Source organism: Mobula birostris, chromosome 16 (genome assembly GCF_030028105.1).
Source record: "Mobula birostris isolate sMobBir1 chromosome 16, sMobBir1.hap1, whole genome shotgun sequence".
NCBI classification, from domain to species: domain Eukaryota; kingdom Metazoa; phylum Chordata; class Chondrichthyes; order Myliobatiformes; family Myliobatidae; genus Mobula; species Mobula birostris.
Window position 1 is genome coordinate 6212869 of NC_092385.1, and position 21817 is coordinate 6234685.

At 42.3% G+C, this 21817-nt stretch overlaps 1 protein-coding gene across 3 annotated transcripts in view; it reads left to right on the forward strand.

Annotated features, from left to right (window-relative positions):
- The window catches only part of LOC140210827 (MICOS complex subunit mic25-like), a 753869-nt gene that overhangs the window by 551983 nt on the left and 180069 nt on the right, over positions 1–21817 (forward strand). For all 3 annotated transcript variants that reach the window (XM_072280091.1, XM_072280093.1, XM_072280092.1), the window contains one exon: positions 15378–15513. In XM_072280091.1, the coding sequence (XP_072136192.1) occupies positions 15378–15513 (136 nt within the window). The remainder of the gene's footprint in view (positions 1–15377; positions 15514–21817) is intronic.

The window sequence follows — 21817 nt, forward strand, 5'->3', positions numbered from 1 at the left end:
TAAAGTGGAAAAGCCATTGCACCGGGACAGTTCCACTCTCTTGGTGTCAGAAGTCTTGAGTCCAGAGGTACAAACAAGTGTCACAAACTGAGGTCCTCCTTGGTTGCAGTGGACGACCATGTCATCTTCTGTGCCTTTTCTTGTCCTTTGCTCCATGGAGCATTGCAGTACTGCCTTCCTAGCCTTTGGATCTTACTGTAGATCTCATCGGCCCAGTCTGCCAGAGCTGACTGTGCATGTTAGTACAGGCATGCCCCTGTCTCACCATGGCATGATGCTGCTGGCTACCCTCAGCACAGTCCAGGCCCTTCAGCCCACAATGTTGTGCCGACCTACTATAAGATCAGTGTAACCCTTTCCTCCCATATAGCATTTCATTTGTCTATCTAAGAGTTTCTTAAATGCCTCTATTGTATCTGTCTCTACCACCAACCCACTGCTCTCTAGGTAAAAATACATAACTCTGATATCTCCCCTATCCTTTCCTCCAATCACCTTAAAATTGTGCCACTTATATTAGCTATTTCCACCCTGGGTAGATATCCAGGTTGTTGTTGATAGGTTGGAATGATAGTCCTGGTTCTGTGTTGTATAGCTCTATATAAGTCTGGAAAAAATTAGTATTTTTCAAGAATTTTAACAACAGAGGAGCCATTAGCAAAGAGGAACTGAAAGTAGGATCAAAGACCCTTGCAGATTTCTGCAAGTGTACGGTGGAGTGCATTCTGACTGGTTGCATCATTGCCTGGCTTTGTGGCGTAGGACTGCAATCAGCTGCAGAGGGTCATAAGCACAACTCTCCCCACCACTGACATCTGAAGAAGGGGTGCCTCAGGAAGGCAGTATCCATCTCTAAAGACCAACGTTCCCTCTAATTTTATTACAGCTGCTCGCACCAACCATTGCTCTGAGCAGGAAATTTTTACATGGTCTGAAAACTGTGTGGCACTTTAAATGTTTTTTATAATATGCAAGCTATGAATATTTAAATGAAAATTGAAAAATCACATACTTTTGATTGTATTTATTAATTGAAGGGTATAATGAAATACAGTACAATGAAGAAAATCTTTCATGTTTCATGAACTTTTTTTCGCCTGTCTTTATTCCAGCTGCACTGCAACAAAGACTATGTGCACGGAACAACTCAGTTACTGCGCGGTTGCACACATCTGCAGTGTAGAGGGAACTGTGCTATAGTCTCTCACCATTTGGGACATGCCCTCTTTTTGTCACTACCATTGGGGAGGAGGGTCAGGGGCCTGAAGATGCACACTTGATAATTCAAAACCAGTATCTTCCCTTTCTGTACGAACACATGAACACAACCTCATTATTCATTTTTTGCACTGTTTATGTTGCAATTCATGGTAATTTTAGGTCTCTGCACTGTACATCTGCTGCATAACAACAAATTTCACAATATAATAGCCCTGATTCTGAGTCAAAGCATTTTACTGTATGTTTCCTAGGATGTGCTGAGTCACATCATCAGTGATGTAACCTGGGGTCATCGGGTGTTTCAAGTCTTTCAACATCAGACACCTTTACCCAGGCGACCCAGCCAGGGCTGATCAGGCCCCGGCTTGTGTCCCAGCAGCATTGGTCCACAGGTCACATGTCTTAATCCATAACCATCTGGAATCTCGCCCACCAGCATCTGTGATGGTCCTGATGGCTTTTTTCCTTGCAGCCCCCGTAATGGAGAGGAGAGAGTAGATTCTGAAGAACAAGCAGCCTGAAAATTTCTACACCCCAGCTCTGTAGGCTTGCATTGTGCCCTCCACCCCTGTCTGCTTAGTCAGCTCCATCATGGGCACTACTAGCCCCTGCAGTATCCAGGACATCTTCAAGGAGCGATGACATCCATCATGAAGGACCCTCATCACCCAGGACGTGCCCCCTTTTCATTGCTACCATCAGGAACCGAAGACACACTCTCAGTGATTCAGGAACTGCAATTCATGTTTTTTTTCTATTACATATTGCACTATACTACTGCAGCAAAGTTAAACAATTTCACGACATCTGCTGGTGACATTAAACCTGATTCTGATTCTGGTTCTGATTTTGAACGATGTACAGTGTATGTGCAGGTGCAATGAAAAACTTACTTGCAGCAGTGTCACAAGCAAATACTATCGGATAAGCAACATTCACAAGAAAAACATAATTTGAGCACCAATTATGCAGAATTTTTATAACACAATTAAAAATCCATTTTAGTGCAGAACGATCAAAGTGGTTCCTGTGTTGCTCAGCACAAGATGATTAAGATTTTGCTGATTGGTAAGAACTGAATGGTTGAAGGGAAGTACAGTACTGTGCAGAAGTCTGGCACTTATATATAGCTAGGGTGCCTCAGGCGTTTGTACTATATTGTATATGTCAATGCAGAGTGGAGAGCAACTTTGTCAATCTAGCAGGAACAAAGGCTGTTGGGAATGGTGAGGGTGGAGCACCAGATCAGGTGTGGGACAGGTGACAGAGAAGGAGTGCCCGGGGCAGGAGGTGGCACGTGTTCAGACACAGTCACCCCTAAGACACCAGGCAAGGTCATTTGATTCCAAACAATAGGTTTATTGTAAACACGAAAAAGTCTGCAGATGCTGGAAATCCAAAGAAACACACACACAAAATGCTGGAGAAACTCAGTAAGTCAGGCAGCATCTATGGAAATGAATAAACAGTCAACATTTTGGATCAAGACCCTTCTCCAGGACTTAACAATAAACCAAACAATTGATTTATTGATCATTACAGAATGTCTCTCAGGTGCTTCATGCTCCCTCACCTTTCCCAGCCCCTTGTTCCATCCATAAACCCCTCTCCCTGCCCCTTTCCATTCTTAGTCGGCAATAGACACCCATATCAGAATCAGGTTTATCATCACTCAGATACAGTACCTCATGAGTATGGTTTTTTTCACAGCAGTAATATGCAGTAATATCTTTGATACCCTAGAGACATATATGTGCCTAAGATTTTTTGCTTAATACTGTAGCTGTTCTGGAACTTGGTGGTGTGGGACCTTAGGCTCCAGTACCTTCTGCCTGATGTTAGCTACGGGCAGCACGGTAGTGTAGTAGTTAGCGTAACGCCTTACAGTACCAGTGACCTGGGTTCAATTCCCGCCACTGCCTGTAAGGAGTTTGTCCGTTCTCCTCGAGACTGTGTGGCTTTTCTCCAGGTACTCTGGTTTCCTCCCACAGTCCAAAGACGTATCGGTCATTGTAAATTGTCCTGTGATTAGGCTCAGATTAAATTGGGGGATTGCTGGGTGGCGCGAAGGGTTGGGAGGGCCTATTTCACCCTGTATCTACTAGTATTATTATTGAGGTACAGCGTGGAATAGGCCTGTCTGACCCTCCGAGCCATGCTACTGAGCAATCCCCCAAATTAATGAGCCTTATAACGTGACACTTTACAATGAAAAACCAGTACGTCATTGGCCTGTGGGAGGAAACTGGAGCACTCAGAGGAAACCCACGTGGTCATGGGGAGAACGTACAAACTCCTTACAGGCAGCAGGGGAATTGAACCTGGGTTGCCTGTGTTGTAAGGTGCTGTGCTAACCACCACTATCATGCCACCCTATCTATATAGATGGATAGATAGATGATTGATAGATAGATAGATAGACAAATACTTAGATAGATAGATAGCCCAGATAGTGAGGATGTCTGATTATGATGAAGAGTCAAATCAGGCCCAGTGTGCAGAATAAAATTACCAGATTACTGGTAGCATAGTGCCTGCCCTACAAACAGATTTTTTTTGGTTTAAATAGCATGTGGAAGAATTAGGAGCCGGTTTAACATCGTCAGTACTGGTGATTACTTAGCAGTAAGTAAGTTAACAGTTAACAAAATTTGAATACAATTGCCTAGCAGTAAAATGTAGAAACTTCAGACACTCCTTTTGTAGGGTGATTGGCACAGCCCCACCAAATGAGTCCAGATTTTACAGAGTATGTATATTTGGGCATTGATTTAGTACATACCCAGAGCAGAAAAGGGAAATAGGAAAGGTCTGTGTAGAGACACTTGTGAGTTTGCTCGTGATCAGCCATCTCATGATGTGACTAAAGAAGAATGTCACAATTTAGAAATTTCCAGCACCAAGTCTGAAAGCAGCAAGGTCCCCATGAATGAAAGAAATCTTTTCGTCCATGGAGAGCATTCTTACTGGCTGCATCACCGTCTGGTATTGGGGGAGGGGAGAGAGGTGCCACTGCACAGGATCGATATAAGCTGCAGAGAATTGTAAACTTAGTCACCTCTGTCATGGGCACAAGCTGACATTGTATCCAGGATGTCTTTGAAGAGCGATGTGTCTAAAAGGTGGTATCCACCATTAAGAACCCCCATCATTCAGAATATACCCACTTCTCATTGCTACCACCAGGGAGGAGATACAGGAGCCTGAAGATGCACCCTCAGCAATTCAGGAACAGCTTCTTCACCTCTGCCATCTGAATGGACGTTGAACCCATGAATACTACCTAACTACTTTTTAAGTTTTTATTTTAGCACTACTTATTTAATTTAATGATTTAATATATATACATTTACTTACTCTTAATTCATATTTTTTCTTTTCTTCTATTATTATGCATTGCATTGTACGGCTGCTGCAAAGACAACGAGATTTCATGACGTGCCGATGATATTAAACCTGATTCTGTAGGTGCTGGAAATATTGGACAACACACACACAAAATGCTGGAGGAACTCAGCGGGTCAGCCAGCATCTATGGAGAGGAATAAATGGTTGACATTTCAGCCAGAGGCCCTTCATCAGGACTGGAAAGGAAGGGGGAGGAAGCCAGAATAAGAAGATGGGGGGAGCGGTAGGATTACAAGCTCACAGGAGATAGGGTCAGACCAGGTGAGGGGTAAGGTTGTGGGAGAAACGCAGACTGGGGGACTGCTTCGTCGAGCACCTTCACTCTGTCCGCTGCAAAAGGCAGGATCTCCTGGTGGCTGTGTATTTCAATTCTACTTCCCACTCCCATTCCTACATGTCAGCCCATGGCCTCTCTTCTGCTATGATGAGACCACTCTCAGGGCGGAGGAGCAACACCTCATACTCCATTTGGGGAGCCTTCAACCTGCTGGCATGAAAATCGATTTCTCTAACTTCCAGTAATTTCTCCCCATTTCCTCCTCTCTTTTTCCATTCCACATTCTGTCTACCCACTCACCCTTCTCCGCTTCTCACATGCCCCCCCCCCATCACCTCCCTCTGGTTTCCCTTCTCCCTTCCTTCCTCCATGGCCCACAGTCCTCTCCTTCTTCAGCCCTTTATCTCTGCCGCCTCTATCATCAGAGCTTCTCATATCATCCACACTCCCCCGCCCACCCACCTTCCTTTTGCCTGGTCTCACGCATTGCCTGCCAGCTTGTACTCCTTTCCCTCTCCCACCTTCTTATTCTGGCTTAGGACCATAGAAAACCTACAACACAATACAGGCCCTTTGGCCCAAAATGCTGTGCCAGACATGTACTTACTTTAGAAATTACCTCGGGTTACCCATAGCCCTCTATTTTTCTAAGCTCCATGTACCTATCCAAGAGTCTCTTAAAAGACCCTATCGCATCTGCCTCCATCAACATCACTGGCAGGTCCATTCCTCGCACTCACCAGGTTGGTTACTTACCCCTGATATCTCCTCTGTACCTGCTTCCAAGCACATTAAAACTGTGCCATCTTGTGTTAGCCATTTCAGGCCTGGGAAAAAGCCTCTGACTGTCCACACGATCAATGCCTCTCATCACCTTATACACCTTTTTCTGCCCCCTTTCTTTCCAGTCCTGACGAAGATTCTCAGCCAAAATATCAACTGTTTATTCCTCTCCACGGATGGTGTCTTCTTCCAACATTTTGTGTGTATGTGTAATTATATTTGATTTTAATAAATTAATTTGGTAAACATTATAAATTAGAAAATTATGAAATCACATAATCTGGAATTACATGATATGAAAGAGGAAACACGTTACTGTTTGAAATGTGATCTAATGTTACTGCCACTTACTTTCTTACTAAAGCCCATCACCTCTGCTGGGACATTCTCCTACATTCCAAGGAACAAAGAACTAGCCTAGCCAACCTCTCTCTGCATTCAAACCCACCATGTCTGGCAGCATGCTCATAAATACTTATAGATTTATGAGAATGATCCTGAGAATGCAAGGGTTCGTGTTTGAAGAGTGTTTGATGGCTCTCGGCTTGAACCCGCAGGAGCTTAGAAGAATGAGCAGGGATCTCACTGAAACCTATTGAATATTAAAAGCCTAGATAAAGTGGACATGGAGAGGATATTTCCTATAATGGGGGAGTCTAGAACCAGAGAGCCTCAGGTTAGAGGGACATCCACGTAGAACAGAGATGAGGAGGAATTTCTTTAGCAAGAGGGTGATAAACCTATGGAATTCATTGCTTCTGACTCCTGTGGAAGTCAAATCATTGCTTATATTTAAAATGGATATTGCTAATTTCTTGATTACTAAGGTTATGGGGAGAAGGTAGGAAAATAAGGTTCAGGGGGAAAGTCACCCATGATCAAATGTCAGAGCAGACTCGGTTGAATGAATGGCCTAATTCTGCTCCTACATTTTACAGTCTTACAGCTTAATCTTCTCTGCATTCTTTCTAATTAAACCACATCCTTACTATAGCAGGTGACTCAAAATTATGCACAGTACTCTAATCTGACTAAACCTTTTCTTTTCTTACCTTTCTTTTCTATCACTGGATTTCCAGTCTATATGCCCATCAGGATTCTATACTTGTCAATCACTGAGGGCAGCATGGTAGTGTAGCAGTTAGCACCTTGCAGTATGAGTGACCAGGGTTCAATTCCTACTGCCGTCTGTAAGGTGTTTGTACCGTGATTATGTGGTTTCCGTTGGGTGCTCCAGTTTCTTCCTACAGTCCAAAAACCAATTGGTTGGTAGGTTAATTGGTCATTGTAAATTGTCCCCTGATTCAGCTAAGGTTAAATAGGGGCTTGCTGAGCGGCACATCTCAAAGGACCAGAAGGGCCTATTCTGCACTATATCATAATATTAAAAATTAAAAAGTCATCATTATTCAGGTACATGTTATCCCATACAGTATAAGGAAAACTGAGGAATTTCATGCACCCGTACAGATCCCTGTCACATGGCCAATATTTGCCGACAGTACAGTAATGATTGTAATGGAGCAATTACTCACTAAAGCAGCGTTGACGATGTTTTAATGATAAATGCAAGCATCTTTTGAAACATGTTTCTAAAGTTTCTACTCCGTATGCTAATTTGAATTGCAGCGTGAATTCTAATTGCTGAAAAAAAAGGAATTGTGCCCAGGTGCACGATGCATAGGTTTCCCAGATACAAGCATCATCAATTCTACCGAAGGAGAAAATCTGGTTCTTACGTTCACATGCACTAAACAGAAGCCTGACAATTGAATCCTGATTAACAGATAACTAGCTTGCCAAGAAATTTTATGCTTGGGTCAGGATATTTTGTTAGACTGTAGCCAGAAATAGGCTGTTTGCATTCTTTTTAGCACAGCCTATTTAATCATTAATTCGTGCGTTTCATACAAGGGATGGTAACTCAAAAAATTGCAAAAGGCATATCTGCTTTGTTTTGAATGCTATGTGGGGAGTTTCAACATTAGAAGCTGTAGGAACTTGGTTATCACTTCTGATCCTTTACGGTGGCTGTACTCCGCAAAACTAGACTGATAGTATGAAAAAGATCAATCTGAAATTAGATATAATCGGTTGATCCCTGAAATACTGTTCAGAAGCTATATGCAGTAGATGTACAATGAAACTTGAGCATGAACTTGATATTACAGTGCCAGTGATCATCAATTTGGGTTCAATTCCCACCGCTGTCTGCAAAGAGTTTTACATTCTCTCCCTAGACTGCGTGGGTTTCCTCCAAGTGCTCCGATTTCCTCCCATGTTCCAAAAAAAGTTAGGGTTAGTTCACCTTCGTTCCAAATACTATTTGCTTACTTTATTGTTTGCTCAATTTGTTATTTTTTCTTTCTACTCATTGTGTGTTTGACGGTCTTTTATTAATGGGTTGTTTTGGGTTTCTTCGTTTTGTGGCTGCCTGTAAGGAGATGAATCTCAAGGTTGTTTAATGCATACATACTTTGATAATAAATGTACTTTGAACTGGAACACTGAAGCTTTTGACATGCTATATTGGTGTCAGAAGCATGGCGACACTTGCAAGTTGTCCCCAACACATGATCAGTCTGTGTAGGTTGTTGAACCAAATAATGCATTTCACTGTTTCGATGTATATGTGGCTAATAAAGTTCATCTTTAAAATTATTTTGTGCAAAAAAGAAATGCTAATAACAACACCCTTGTAATCTTATTGATATCTTTCCTGTAGGTAGGTGACTAGATCTACATATATATTCCAAAATAGGACTCACCAGTGCATTATACAACATCCCAACTCCTGTATCACTCAAATGCCATCTATAAATTTGCTGATGATACGGCTATTGTTGACAGAATCTCGGATGGAGATGAGAGGGCATACAGGAGCAAGATATACCAGCCAGTTGAGTGATGTCGCAGCAACAACCTTGCACTCAAAGTCAGTAAGACCAAGGAACTTATTGAGGACTTCAGAAAGGGTAGGACAAGGGAACATGAACCAATCCTCAATGAGGGATCAGAAGTGCAGAGAGTGAGCAATTTCAAGTTCCTGGGTGTCAAGATCACTAAGGATCTAACCAGGTCCCAACATATCGATGCAGCTATTAAGAAGCTATATTTCATTAGGAGTTTAAGGCTATTTGGTTTGTCACCTAAAACACTTGAAAACTTCTACAGAAGTACTGTGGTGAGCATTCTGACTGGCTGCATCACTGTCTGGTATGGGCGGGAGGGCTACTGCACAGGATCAGAAGAAGCTACAAAAAGTTCTAAAATTAGTCAGCTCCATTTTGGGTACGAGCCTCCATAGTATCCAAGACACCTTCAAGGAGTGGCACCTCAGAAAGGCAGCGTCCATTATTAAGGACCCCCATCACCCAGGACATGCCCTCCTCTCATTGGTACTGTCAGGGAGGAGGTACAGAAGCCTGAAGGCACACACTCAGCAATTCAGGAACAGCTTTTACCTGTCTGCCATCCATTTTCTAAAAGGACATTGAACCCATGAACACTACCTCACTTTTTTATTATTTCTGTTTTTGCACTATTTTTAATTTAGTTATTTAATATACATATATATATACTTGCAGTAATTGATTTACTTATTTTTTTCTATTTTATCATGTATTTCATTGTACTGCTGCCGTGAAGTTAACAAACTTCACGACATATGCATGTGATATTAAACCTGATTCTGATTCTGGTTCGGAAGGCTATTGTGCCAAAAGCTATCCAACTATGATGCCACTTTCAAGGAATTATGCATCTGTATTCCCAAATCCCCTGTTTTACCGCACTCCTTGGTGCCTTATCATTCATTCATAATCATTTAACTAATACATATAACCATATAATGTATATAGAAACAAGACAATGTTTCTTTGAACCAGGTTGTAAAGCATAGTGATACTCATAACACACAATAACTTATGAAAATACAGATAAAATCTACAGCTGGATCACACATAAATAACAAACTAAAGTGCATTAATTTTAAATATCGGAAGCTACGTAACAGATTAACCAGTGACTCTTCGAATATGTTGAGGTAGGTAATTCAGAAGCCTAATGGTCTGGGGAGGAAACTGTTTCTCATCCTGACCATTCTTGTTTTGATGCTTTGTAGTCTCCTGCCTGACGGTAGAAAGTCAACGAGAATGCAGGAATGGTGGGCGGGATCTTTAATAATACCAAGGTCCCTGCATATGCAGTGCTCCTGATAAATGTCCCTGATGGATGGTAAGAAGACCCTTATGGTCATCTCAGCTGTTCTCACAGTCCTGTGTAAGGACTTCTGGTCCAGTGCTCGACTGCTCCCATACCAGGTGGAGATGCAACTTGTCAGGACACTCTCAATGGTGCTCCTGTAAAACATAGTTAAGATGGGGAGCAGGGGAGCCTGCTTGCCTCAATTTCCTTAGGACATGGAGACTCTGCTGTGTCTTCTTGTTCAGGAATGTGATATTAAGGGACCAGGTGAGGTCATCCATGATGTGAACTCCCAGGAACCTGGTGAATTTAACTCTTTCTATGGTGGAGACATGTATTCACAGAGGGGGATGGTTTGTCTGCACCTTCCTGAAGTCCACAGTGATTTCCTTTGTCTTTTTCACATTCAGGCTTAGGTTGTTCTTCTCCTCACACCAATCCACCAGCCGCTCTGCTTCCTCTCTGTACTCTGTCTCGTCATCGTCCTTGATAAGGTCAACCACTGTTGTGTCATCCGCAAACTGGATGACATGTTGAGCTGGATCCTGCGACACACACATGCATCAGCAGTGGGCTGAGCACACAGCCTTGGGGGGCACCAATGCTCAGCGTAATGGGACAAGAGATGTTGCTGCCCGCATGGATTAAATGTGGCCTTACTGTTAAGTAGTCTAGCATCCAATCGCAGAGGCATTGTGAAGTCCTACTCTGGTTTGTCCTCCCAAAGTGCAACACCTCATATTTGCCTGCATTAAATTCCTCTGTTGGTGAGACCCAACATAAATTGAAGGACTGCTTTGTTGAGCACTTCCATTCCATCTGCCAGAAGTGGTTTTTCCTGGACAACAATCTAAATTCCTGTCCCCATTCCCAACATGTCCTTCTTGGCTTCCTCTTCTGCCATGATAAGGTGGTGGAGCAACACCACATATTCCGTCTAGGTAACCTCCTACCTGAATGCCTGAATATTGATTTCTCCTTCTCGTACTTTTTCCTTCTTTTGCTCTTTCGCTTCCACTTCTCTCTCCTTCTGTCCCCACTCTGACTTCTTACCGCTTCTCCTCTCCTGCCTGTCTCCACCCCCTGGTGCCCCACCTTCTTCCTTTTCTCCCATACTCCATCTCCTAAGAGATTCCTTCTTTTATGGCCCTTTACCTTTCCCACCAAACTGGCCTTTCACATCACTTACTAGCTTGTCCTCCTTCCCCTCCTCCCACCTTTTTATTCCGGCATCTTCCTCCTTCCCTTCCAGTCCTGATGAAGGGTCTCGGCCTGAAATGGCAACTGTTTATTCATTTTCATAGATCCTGCCTAACCTGCTGAGTTCCTCCAGTAACTTTGTGTGTGTTGTTTTAAATTCCATCTACTATTTATCAGCCCATTTTTCCAGCTGGTCCGGATCCTGCTGCAAGCTTTGTTAGTTTTTCTTACTGTCCACTATTGAGATCAGATCGAAAAAATTCTGCCTGCCACACTCTTCATTATGTTAAAGATCATGTGAATGTGGAATGTGGGCATATGGAAACTGAGTTGGAAATAAGTGCAATCACATAACTGTCAACCCTGTGTCTTCTGAAGAATGCCATAGTATCCATTTGAACAGACAGGCGTATTGGCCTGAGACCTGGGGGCCTCTGTGGCATTTCACTTGCTGTTTTCAAACTCCAGCTGTTGTCAGGCATTTGTTGGAGTTGTCACTCACATTCTCAAACAGTGATATCGTCAAACTAGCTGGACAGCAAAATTATGTCGAAAATTTCTCAGAGAAGTCATTAACACTAGTTGGACATTTTGCAGAGCAAAATAAAAATTAGAATGTACACACAAGATTAACCATACCTAAAAGTTATTGGATCTGAATTAGGCCATTCAGTCCTCAATTCAATCATGATTAATTTTGTCAAGAGATACATTCTCTGACATTGCTTGGTGACTTGGGATGGAGCATTTGTGAATGGCCTGTTTCTCTGCTGCAGCTTCAATATAATTTTATGTAACTTTTCTTGCCAGCATGGCCTAGAGACAATGACCTAAATCTTCTTCTCCTGTGCACAGTAGTGTAGTGGTTAGTGTAATGCTTTACAGTGTGAACAATTGGAAGATTAAGTTCAATTCACACTACTGTCTGTAATGAGTTTTTTATATTCCCCCCCATGACCACGTACCTTTCCTCTGGTGCTCTGGTATCCCTCCACATTCCAAACAACATACAGATCAGGGTTAGTAAGTTGTGGGCATGGTCTGTTGTGTTTTTAAATCAAAGTATGTATATGTCATGTACAAGATGATAACCTTAAACTTATACCCTTTGTTTGAAAATTCATAAAGGAGAAGTTGCTTTATTTACAAATGAATTATTTTATTACTAATCTTTATTTATCTTTTATTACTTGTGGGCATGCTATGTTGGCGCCAGAAGCATGGCGACACTTGTGGGCTGCCTAGTACAATCCTCGCTGATTTGATTTGATTCAAACAATGCATTTCAACTCCATCTTTCAATGTACGTATGACAAGTAAGTGTAATCTTTAATCTTTTACAAATTACCAACTCATTATTTACAATTTATTTTCAGTCTTGCTGAAGTAATGTTACGTTAAAACCTTGCATAGCTTCAGAATTGAAGAAAAACTTATCACTAAGATTGAAAGAACATGGGGGAAGAAGTACAAGAACATTGCTGGGACTCGAGGACATAATTTATAGGGAAAGGTTAAATAGGTTAGGACTTCATACCCTGGAGTGTAGGAGAATGAGGGGAGATTTGATAGAGGTATACAATATTATGAGGGGTATAGTTAGGGTAATTGCAAGCAAGCTTTTTCTACTTAGGTTGAGTGAGACCTAAGCTAAAGGTTAGAGGTTCAGGATGAAAGGCGAACTTTGTCACTAAGAGGGTAGTGCAAGGTGCCAGCAGAAGTGGTGGATGCAGGTTCAATTACTACACTTAAGAGAAGTTTGGATAGATACATGGATGAGAAGAATTTCATGGCCTATTGTCTGGGTGCAGGTCAATGAGACTAAGAAAAACAATAGTTTGGCACAGACTAGAAGGGCCGAAGGGCCTGTCTCTGGGCCATAGTGCTCTAAGACTCATAAAGTCTATACACTCAATACTGATGCAAATCTTGACTCACACCTTCCCGACCCCTTTGCATCCCCATCCAATTTAAAACATTGATTATTCCTTTCCTTCCACAAATGCTGCCTGACCCACAGAGTTCCTCCAACAGTCGCTTTTTTATGCTCCAGATTACAGTGTCTGCAGTGTCTTGTGTCAACACATTCTTCACTGACGCTGATGCACTTTAAGAATGTACAGTAAAAAACAGGAGCAGAACTTGACCTGGTAGAACCGGTTTCATCACTCTACAAGGTCACAGCAGCTCTGCCATCTGAACTTCACTTCTTGATTAGCCCATGTATCTCTTTCCTCTATGAGCTCCCAAAACTCTGCCAATCCTGGTTTTCAGTGCACCAACTGAGCCCACAGTTCCCTCAAGGAAATACTGAAACTTCACAATCCCAAGTGAAAAGTTTTCTGTTCCAGCACCATTAATCATGTCCAAAATGGGCAGATGCTTGCACAAGAGTGGTTTAATTGCTGCTCAGCTCAACAGGATTGTTAAGAAGGCATATGGTGTGTTGGCCTGTATTAGTTGGCGAACTAAGTTCAAGATGGCACCGGCAAACAATGCTACCATAGGCGACATCCTCCAGATGGTCCACGAAACTGTTTCTTTCACTTCTTTTACATCTTCTTTTTCTTTCAAATGTGGTTCTGGTACTGCAGGAGCCTGTGATCTACAGTTTGATGGTGTGTTTTTGGGTTGATTGTCTCTAAGAGGCTTCCAGGTGAGCGACCTCGAGGATAAGAAGCTTAGAGACGGGATGTGAGCCCATGATCAACTGCATTTCTAACCAATCTCACCGATTAAAGCGTCAAGGAAGATTGAAATCTTTGGGGATGAGAGCAGAAGTCAGGCGGGTGTTCAGCGTCATCGACCTGCCCCGCACTCACCGCTGCCTTGAGGAAGGTGTCTGCATGAGATGGTCTCTCTCTCCCTTTCAGTTGCTGCATCCCATGGAATGTCCCTGTGTTCTAATGGTCTCTCTCTCTCCTTCAATGCTTTTAGAGGATGGTACTGAAGTTCTGGGTCTGTGGTTTGTGGATTAGACTGTAGCTCCTGGTCGCTCCTTTTTCTGCTGCTCTTTTGGGTGACTGGATCGGGGCAGCCTGCAAATAATCAAAACACTGAGCTGAACTGAATATGGACTCTTTCGATTTTGTGTTTTATATTCTGTGTTTTCACTCTTTCTTTCTTTTTGCTGTTTGTGTGATTTGTTTTTTTTTTGCATGTGGTGGGGGGGGTTGATACTCTTGTTGCTGTTTGTTGGATTTGTTTTTATGTGTGTGGAGGGCTTGATGTTTTTCCTTCAACAGGTTCCATGGTTTTCTTTTGCTTCATGACCGTGGAGAAGACCAATCTAAGGGCTGTATACTGCATACATACTTTGATAATAAATATACTTTGAATTCTTTGAAGAACTGTGAGGTAACATTGCAGCACTATAAAACTTTGGTGAGACCACACCTGGAGTATTGTGTTCAGTTCTGGTCACTTTATTATAGGAAGAATGTCCTGTCAAGCAAATCCACATTTTAATATCTTACGGCACAGGGGATTGGAGCCTGGGATTCCCTGTGAATTTAAAAAACTAGCCCTAACCAGGACATACCTCTTTAAGTAAGGTATTTTCTAATATACATAGAAAATATGTTTTAAGGCAGAGATGAACCTGAAGTGAAAAAGAAAATGAATCTCAGGGTAGTACATGGTGATATATACATTCAATGGCCACTTTATTAGGTACACTTGTATACCTGCCTGTTAATGGAAATATCTAATTAGCTAATCATGTGACCGCAACTCAATGCATAACAGTATTTAGATGTGGTCAAGAGGTTCAGTTGTTGTCAGACCAAACCTCAGAATGGGGAAGAAATGTGATCTAAGTGACTTTGACTGTTGAATATTGTTGGTGCCAGATAAGGTGGTTTGAGTATCTCAGAAACTGCTGATCTCCTGGGATTTTCATGCACAGTGGTCTCTAGAGTTTACAGAGAATGGTCCAAAAAACAAAAAAAAATCCAGTGAGCAGCAGTTCTGTGAGCAAAAATGCCTTGCTAATGAGAGAGGTCAGAGAGCAATCGTCAGACTGGTCCAAGCTGGCAGGAAGGCGATATCAACTCAACCAGTGGTGTGCCGAAGAGCATCAATGAATGCACAACACAACAAAGCTTGAAATGGATGGGCTACGGCAGCAAGAAGACCATGAACATAACACTCATTTGCCTCTTCATTAAGTATAAGAGGTACCAAATAAAATGGCCACTGAGTGTATGTACATTGATAATACTTTAATACTTTGATAATAAATTTACTCTGAACTTTGATTTTTTTTATCTTTGGTTAATAGGAGGAGAAACTATGAGCCCCTCTGCATTGATCTGCAGTCCCAGATCCTTCACTGTTACCAGCAAAATCCACAGCTGACTCTGAAGTGCTCTGACTTTGCCAAGGAATATCAGCGTTGCATCAGAGAGGCACAAAAGGTATGGTCTGAAGATTATTCCCTTCACATTTAAAGATGCTCTCTATGGTTCACATGCCTTGCTAATCTGTCAAACCTCCAGGTATTCAGTATTGGTGTTATTCTCACATGTACTAAGATACAGTGATAAGCTTATCTTGCAGACTGTTTATACAGCTGAAATCATTACACAGTACATTGAGCTAGTGTAAGGTAAAACAATAACCAGATGTAAAAGCTACTGAAAAAATAGTGTGGTGCAGATGAGTGATAAAATGCAAGATCATAATGAGGTAGATTGTGAGGCCAAGAATCCATCATTTCCTACAAGGGGTTCATTCAAGGATCTGATAACAATGGGATAGAAGCTGTCCTTGAGCTTGTATGTGCTTTCAGGCTTTTGTATCTGTGCCTGAGGGGAGAGGGGAGGCTGGGGTATTTTGATTATTTGGGCCGCTTTACTGAGAAAGTGAGAAGTATAGACAGAGTCCATAAATGGGAGGCTGATTCCTGTGATATGCTGAATTGTGTCCACAACTACTTTCTGCAGTTTCTTGAGGTCATGTGCAGAACAGTTGCCATTCAAAGCGCTTATGCATTCAGACAGAATGCTTTCCATGGTGTATGAAAAAGAAACTTGGTTAGAGTCAACGGGAACGTGTTAACCTCTTGAGGAAATAGAGGTGTTGGTGAGCTTTCTTGGCCATGACAGCAAATCGGTGAATCAGTTCATTTTGTGACATGTACCAAGGTACATTGAAAAACTTGTATACAGATCAATTCATTACAGTACCACACTGAGGCAGTGCAAGGTAAAACAATAACAGTGCATTAGGAAGTGTTACTGGTATTGGAATTGGTTTACTATTGAACATATACCAGGATACAGTGAAAAACTAGTCTTACATACTGTTCATACAGATCAAATCATTACAGTGCATTGAGGTAGTCATCCCCATTATGTGGCGTGTCGTAGGACGAAGGCAATCTTGGTGATAGTGATTGTTCTTCGACAGAAGTGGCTTGCCATTGACTTCTGGACAGTGTCTTTACAAGACGGGTGACCCCAGCGACTATTAATACTCTTCAGAGACTGTCTACTGGGCATCAGTGGTCACATAACCAGGTGATATGCAGCAGCTGCTCATACGACCATCCACCACCTGCTCCCATGGCTTCACGTGACCCTGATCGGGGGACTAAGCAGGTGCTACACCTTGCAAACGGGTGACTTGCAGCTGGCAGAGAGAAGGAACACCTTTAACCTCCTTTGGTAGAGATATATCTGTACCCTACCATGCAATTGAAGTAGTACAAGGTAAAAACAATAACAGAAGGCAAAATAAGTTAGAGAAAGTGCACTGCAGACTAACAATAAGGTGCAAGGCCACTATGTGGTAGATTGTGAGGTAAAAATTCCATTTTATTTTACTGGGGGTCTGCCAATCTGTTACTAGATTAACTTCTTGCCACAAAAAATAGCACTGATAGCCTTTATATTACAAACCTTTCAGGACTTAACTGAGTATTTTACAGGAGGTAAAGTGGTTTTAAAAAGAATGTTTTTGTGTAGGAAGCAGAAAAACCTGTTTACAGACAACCCAGCCTTGTACACAATATGTGATCAATTTTTGGAAGGTCGATTGTGGGATTAATGTTTGATAGAGATATCCACTTACTCTTTGAACTGGTGCCATGGAATCTTTAATGTCCATCTGAGAGAGCAAATGATAACACGAGGAAATCTGCAGATGCTGGAAAATCAAGCAACACACAGAAAAAATGCTGGTGAACGCAGCAGGCCGGGCAGCATCTCTAGGAAGAGGTACAGTCGACGTTTCGGGCCGAGACCCTTCATCAGGACCAACTGAAAGAAGAGATAGTAAGAGATTTGAAAGTGGGAGGGGGTGGGGGAGATCCGAAAGTGCAAATGATACCTGATTGAATCTCATTTGATAAATATTTCCTTTGATGATGCAGCATTTCATCAGTGGCAGATTACACACTCGGTGGCTACATTATTAGTTACTTCTTGTACCTCCGGTTTCTAATAAAGTGGCCACTGAGCAATGTTAATGATCTTCTGCTGCAGTAGCCCATCCACTTCAAGGTTTAACGTGTTGTGTGTTCAGAGATGCTCTTCTGTACGCCTCTGTTGCAATGTGTGATTAGTTAAGTTACTGTCACCTTCCTGTCAGCTTTAACCGTTTGGCCATTCTCCTCTGACCTTTCTCATCAACAAGGCGTTTTTGCCCACAGAACTCTTGCTCTTTGGATATTTTTTGGTTTTTGCATCATTTTCTGTAAACTCTAGAGACTTCTGTGTGGGAAAATCCCAGGAGATCCGCAGTTTCTCAGATACCCAAACCACCCCATCTGGCACCGATCTTAGGTCTAAATTTTTCCCCATTCTGAAATTTGGTCTGAAGAACAACTGAACTTCTTGACCAACTCTACATGTTTTTATACAATGAGCTGCTGCTGCATGATTGGCTGATTAGATATATGCATTAATGAACGGGTGTACAGGTGTACCTAATAAAACAGCCACTGAGTATACAGAGGAACCGGTATTTTTTCTCCTAACCATAGCATCTCCAGTCTTGGTGTTTACTCCAGCAATTCTGTTGGGGATTCTGTAAGTCTCAGTGAAAACATCCTCATTCTTTTAAAGCACAAAATGCTGGAGGAACTCAGCATGTCAAGTGGCATGTCATGTTATGATGAGGTTGTATAAGGCATTGGTGAGGCCGAATCTGGAGTATTGTGTTCAGTTTTGGTCACCAAATTACAGGAAGGATATAAATAAGGTTGAAAGAGTGCAGAGAAGGTTTACAAGGGTGTTGCCGGGACTTGAGAAACTCAGTCACAGAGAAAGGTTGATTAGGTTAGGACTTTATTCCCTGGAGCGTAGAAGAATGAGGGGAGATTTGATAGAGGTATATAAAATTATGATGGGTATAGATAGAGTGAATGCAAGCAGGCTTTTTCCACTGAGACAAGAGGAGAAAAAAACAGAGGACATGGGTTAAGGGTGAGGGGGGAAAAATTTAAAGGGAACATTAGGGGGGACTTCTTCACAGAGAGAGTGGTGGGAGTATGGAATGAGCTGCCAGACGAGGTGGTAAATGTGGGTTCTTTTTTAACATTTAAGAATAAATTGGACAGATACATGGATGGGAGGTGTATGGAGGGATATGGTCTGTGTGCAGGTCAGTGGGACTAGGCAGAAAATGGTTCGGCACAGCCAAGAAGGGCCAAAAGGCCTGTTTCTGTGCTGTAGTTTCTATAGTTTCTATGGTTTCTATGGCATCCACAGAGGGAAATGGACAGTTCATGTTTTGGATTGAGATCCTTCATCTAGAATTGATTAGTCAGGGTGTCAAAGCTTATGTGGAGAAGGCAGGAGAATTGGGTTCAGAGGAATAATAAATTAGCCATGATCGAGTGAGGGAACAGACTTGATATAGCCAGTTGGTCTAATTCTTCTCCTACATCATATGATTAATCTAAGAAATCTAGATTCTGGAGCAACAAACAATATGCTGGTCCAGATAAAGGGTTAGACCTGAAACTTCAACTGTTTATTCCCCCCTCATAGATGCTACCTGACCTGCTGAGTTCCACCAGCATTTTGTGTAAGTTGCTCAAGATTTCGAGCATCTGCAGAATCCCTTGTATCAATGTGCAACTTGACATTGATATTGAGCACGGAATATACATCAGATATGAAAATCCCATTTCCCCTTAGCTGCAGTATTTACATTTCATTGCAACATGTGATCTGAGTTCGAAACCTGAACTGACAGCTGATTTTGAAAGTACATATGAAGGCAAAAGTTCAAATATGTCAGTGGAAAAATAATAAAATAGCAGAATGGTGTTCGGAGGGAAGAATAATCGGTCATGATCAAATAGCAGAGCAGAATTGATGTGCCAATGTCTTATGGTTCTATGGTCTCTTAGAGTAGGTCAAAAGGTCAGCAGAACATTGTGCCAACCATGTAACCTACTCTAGACACTGTCTAGAATTTCCCTAGCGCATAGCCCGCTATTTTTCTAAGCTCCATCTACCTATCTAAGAGGCTAAGATCCTAGCGTATCTGCTTCCACCTCCGCCGCTGGCAGTGCATTCCACGCACCCACCACTCTCTGTGTGGAAAAACTTACCCCTGACATCCCCTCGATACCTGTTTCCAAGCACCTTAAAACTATGCCCCCTCATGTTAGCCACTTCAGCCCTGGGAAAAAGCCTCTGGCTATCCACACGATCAATGCCCCTCATCATTTTACACACCTTTATCAGGTAACCTCTCATTCTCCGTCGCTCCAAGGAGAAAAGACCAAGTACACTCAACCTATTCTCATAAGATACACCCTCCAATCCAGGCAACATCCTTGTAAATCATCACTGCATTCTCTCCATAGTATCCACATCCTTACTGTAGTGAGGTGACCAGAACTGACCACAGTATCCCAAGTGGGGTCTGACCAAGGACTTGTATAGCTGTAACATTACCTCACGGCTCTTGAACTCAATCCTGCAGATGATGAATGCCAACACACCATACAACTTCTTAACAACACTGTCAACCTGCACAGCAGCTTTGAGTCTCCTATCAACACAGACCCCCAAGATCTCTCAGATCCTCCATACTGCCAAGAGTCTTACCATTTATATCATATTCTGTTTTAAATTGGGCCTACCGAAATGAACCACTTCACATTTATCTGGGTTGACCATCTGCCTCTTCTCAGCCCAGTTCTGCATCCTGTTAATGTCCTCCTGTAACCTCTGACAACCCTCCAGACTATCCATAACACGCCCAGTCCTTCTATGTTCTATGTTGTGTTCTATGTTCCCCTTAAATGAATGACATAACTCTTGTTGAAATGATGGTGATCCCCTGAATAACATGACCCAACGTTGTCCAGCAGTTTTCATCTCATTGCTTCTTCTTTCTTCATTGTTCAGGGTATCTGGACATGATTGACAAGGCAAGGATTTATTGACCAGTTTTATTTCAATGGGTTGTATATGGTGACAGTTTTATTTCAATGGATTAGCTTGCTAGGCCATTTAGGATTAGGGTTAGGGTTATTTATTTATTATTATTTCTTTCATTTTTGTATTTGCGAAGTTTTGTTGTCTTTTGCACACTGGTTGAGCGTCCAGTTGGTGCCATCTTTCATTGATTCTATTATGGTTATTATTTTATGATGTATTTATTGAGGATGCCTACAAGAAAATTAATCTCAGGGTTGTATATGGTGACATATAACAAACAGGAGGAAGTCGGCAGATGCTGTAAGTCCAAAGCAACATACATAAGTTTCTGGAGGAACTCAGCATCAGGCAGCATCTATGGAAATGAACAGGCAGTCAATGTTTTAGGCCAAGACTCATCTTCAGTGTCCATTCAGAAAGAAGATGGCAGAAGGGAAGAAACTGTTCCTGAATTGAAGGAGGCTCCTGTACCTCCTTCCTGATGGTAGCAGTGAGAACAAGGCATGACCTGGGTGATGGGTCCTTATTGATGGATGCTGCCCTTTTGAGGCATCGCTCCTTGAAGATGTTCTGAATGCGGGGGAAGCTCGTGCTCTTGATGGAGCTGACTGAGTTCACAACTTTCTGCTATTTATTTTGATCCTGTACAGCACCCCTCCATGGCAGACAGTGATTCAGCCAGTTTGAATGCTTTCTACGGTACATCAGTAGAAAGTTGCGAGTATCTTTCATGATGTACCAATTCTCCTCAAACTCCTGTTGTTCTTTGCTGTTTGCTTCCCAATTTACCAGACAGCTTAGGCTGACGTAGCTGTGTCTCCCCCAGGAGTCATGGAGTCATAGAAAACTACAGCACTGAAAAAGGATCTTCAGCCAATCCAGTCCATGCCGATGCAAACTGTTAAAATGATAGCAAGGTTAAGAGTTTTCAGTTAGTTAAAAGTTCAAAGTAAATTTATTATCAAAGTATATATATGTCTAGGTGGCAGGGTGGAGATACGTCTCCACCAAAGGAGGTGTGAGGCACTCCTTCCCTCTGCTAGCTTGCAGCTCACCCCTGGGCAAAGTGTAGCACTTGCTTAGCCCCCCTATCATGGTCAAGTGAAGCCATGGGAACAGGTTGGGTTGGTCATATGAATAGAATCACAGGTCTTGGTTGTGCGACCACTGACATCAGGCTGCCAATCTCTGAAGTGTATTGATAAGGCAGGGGTCACCCTTCCTGTAAAGACACTACCCAGAAGAAGGCAGTGGCATACAACTTCTGCAGAACAAATTGCCAAGAACAATCATGGTCATGGAAAGAGCATGAATGGGG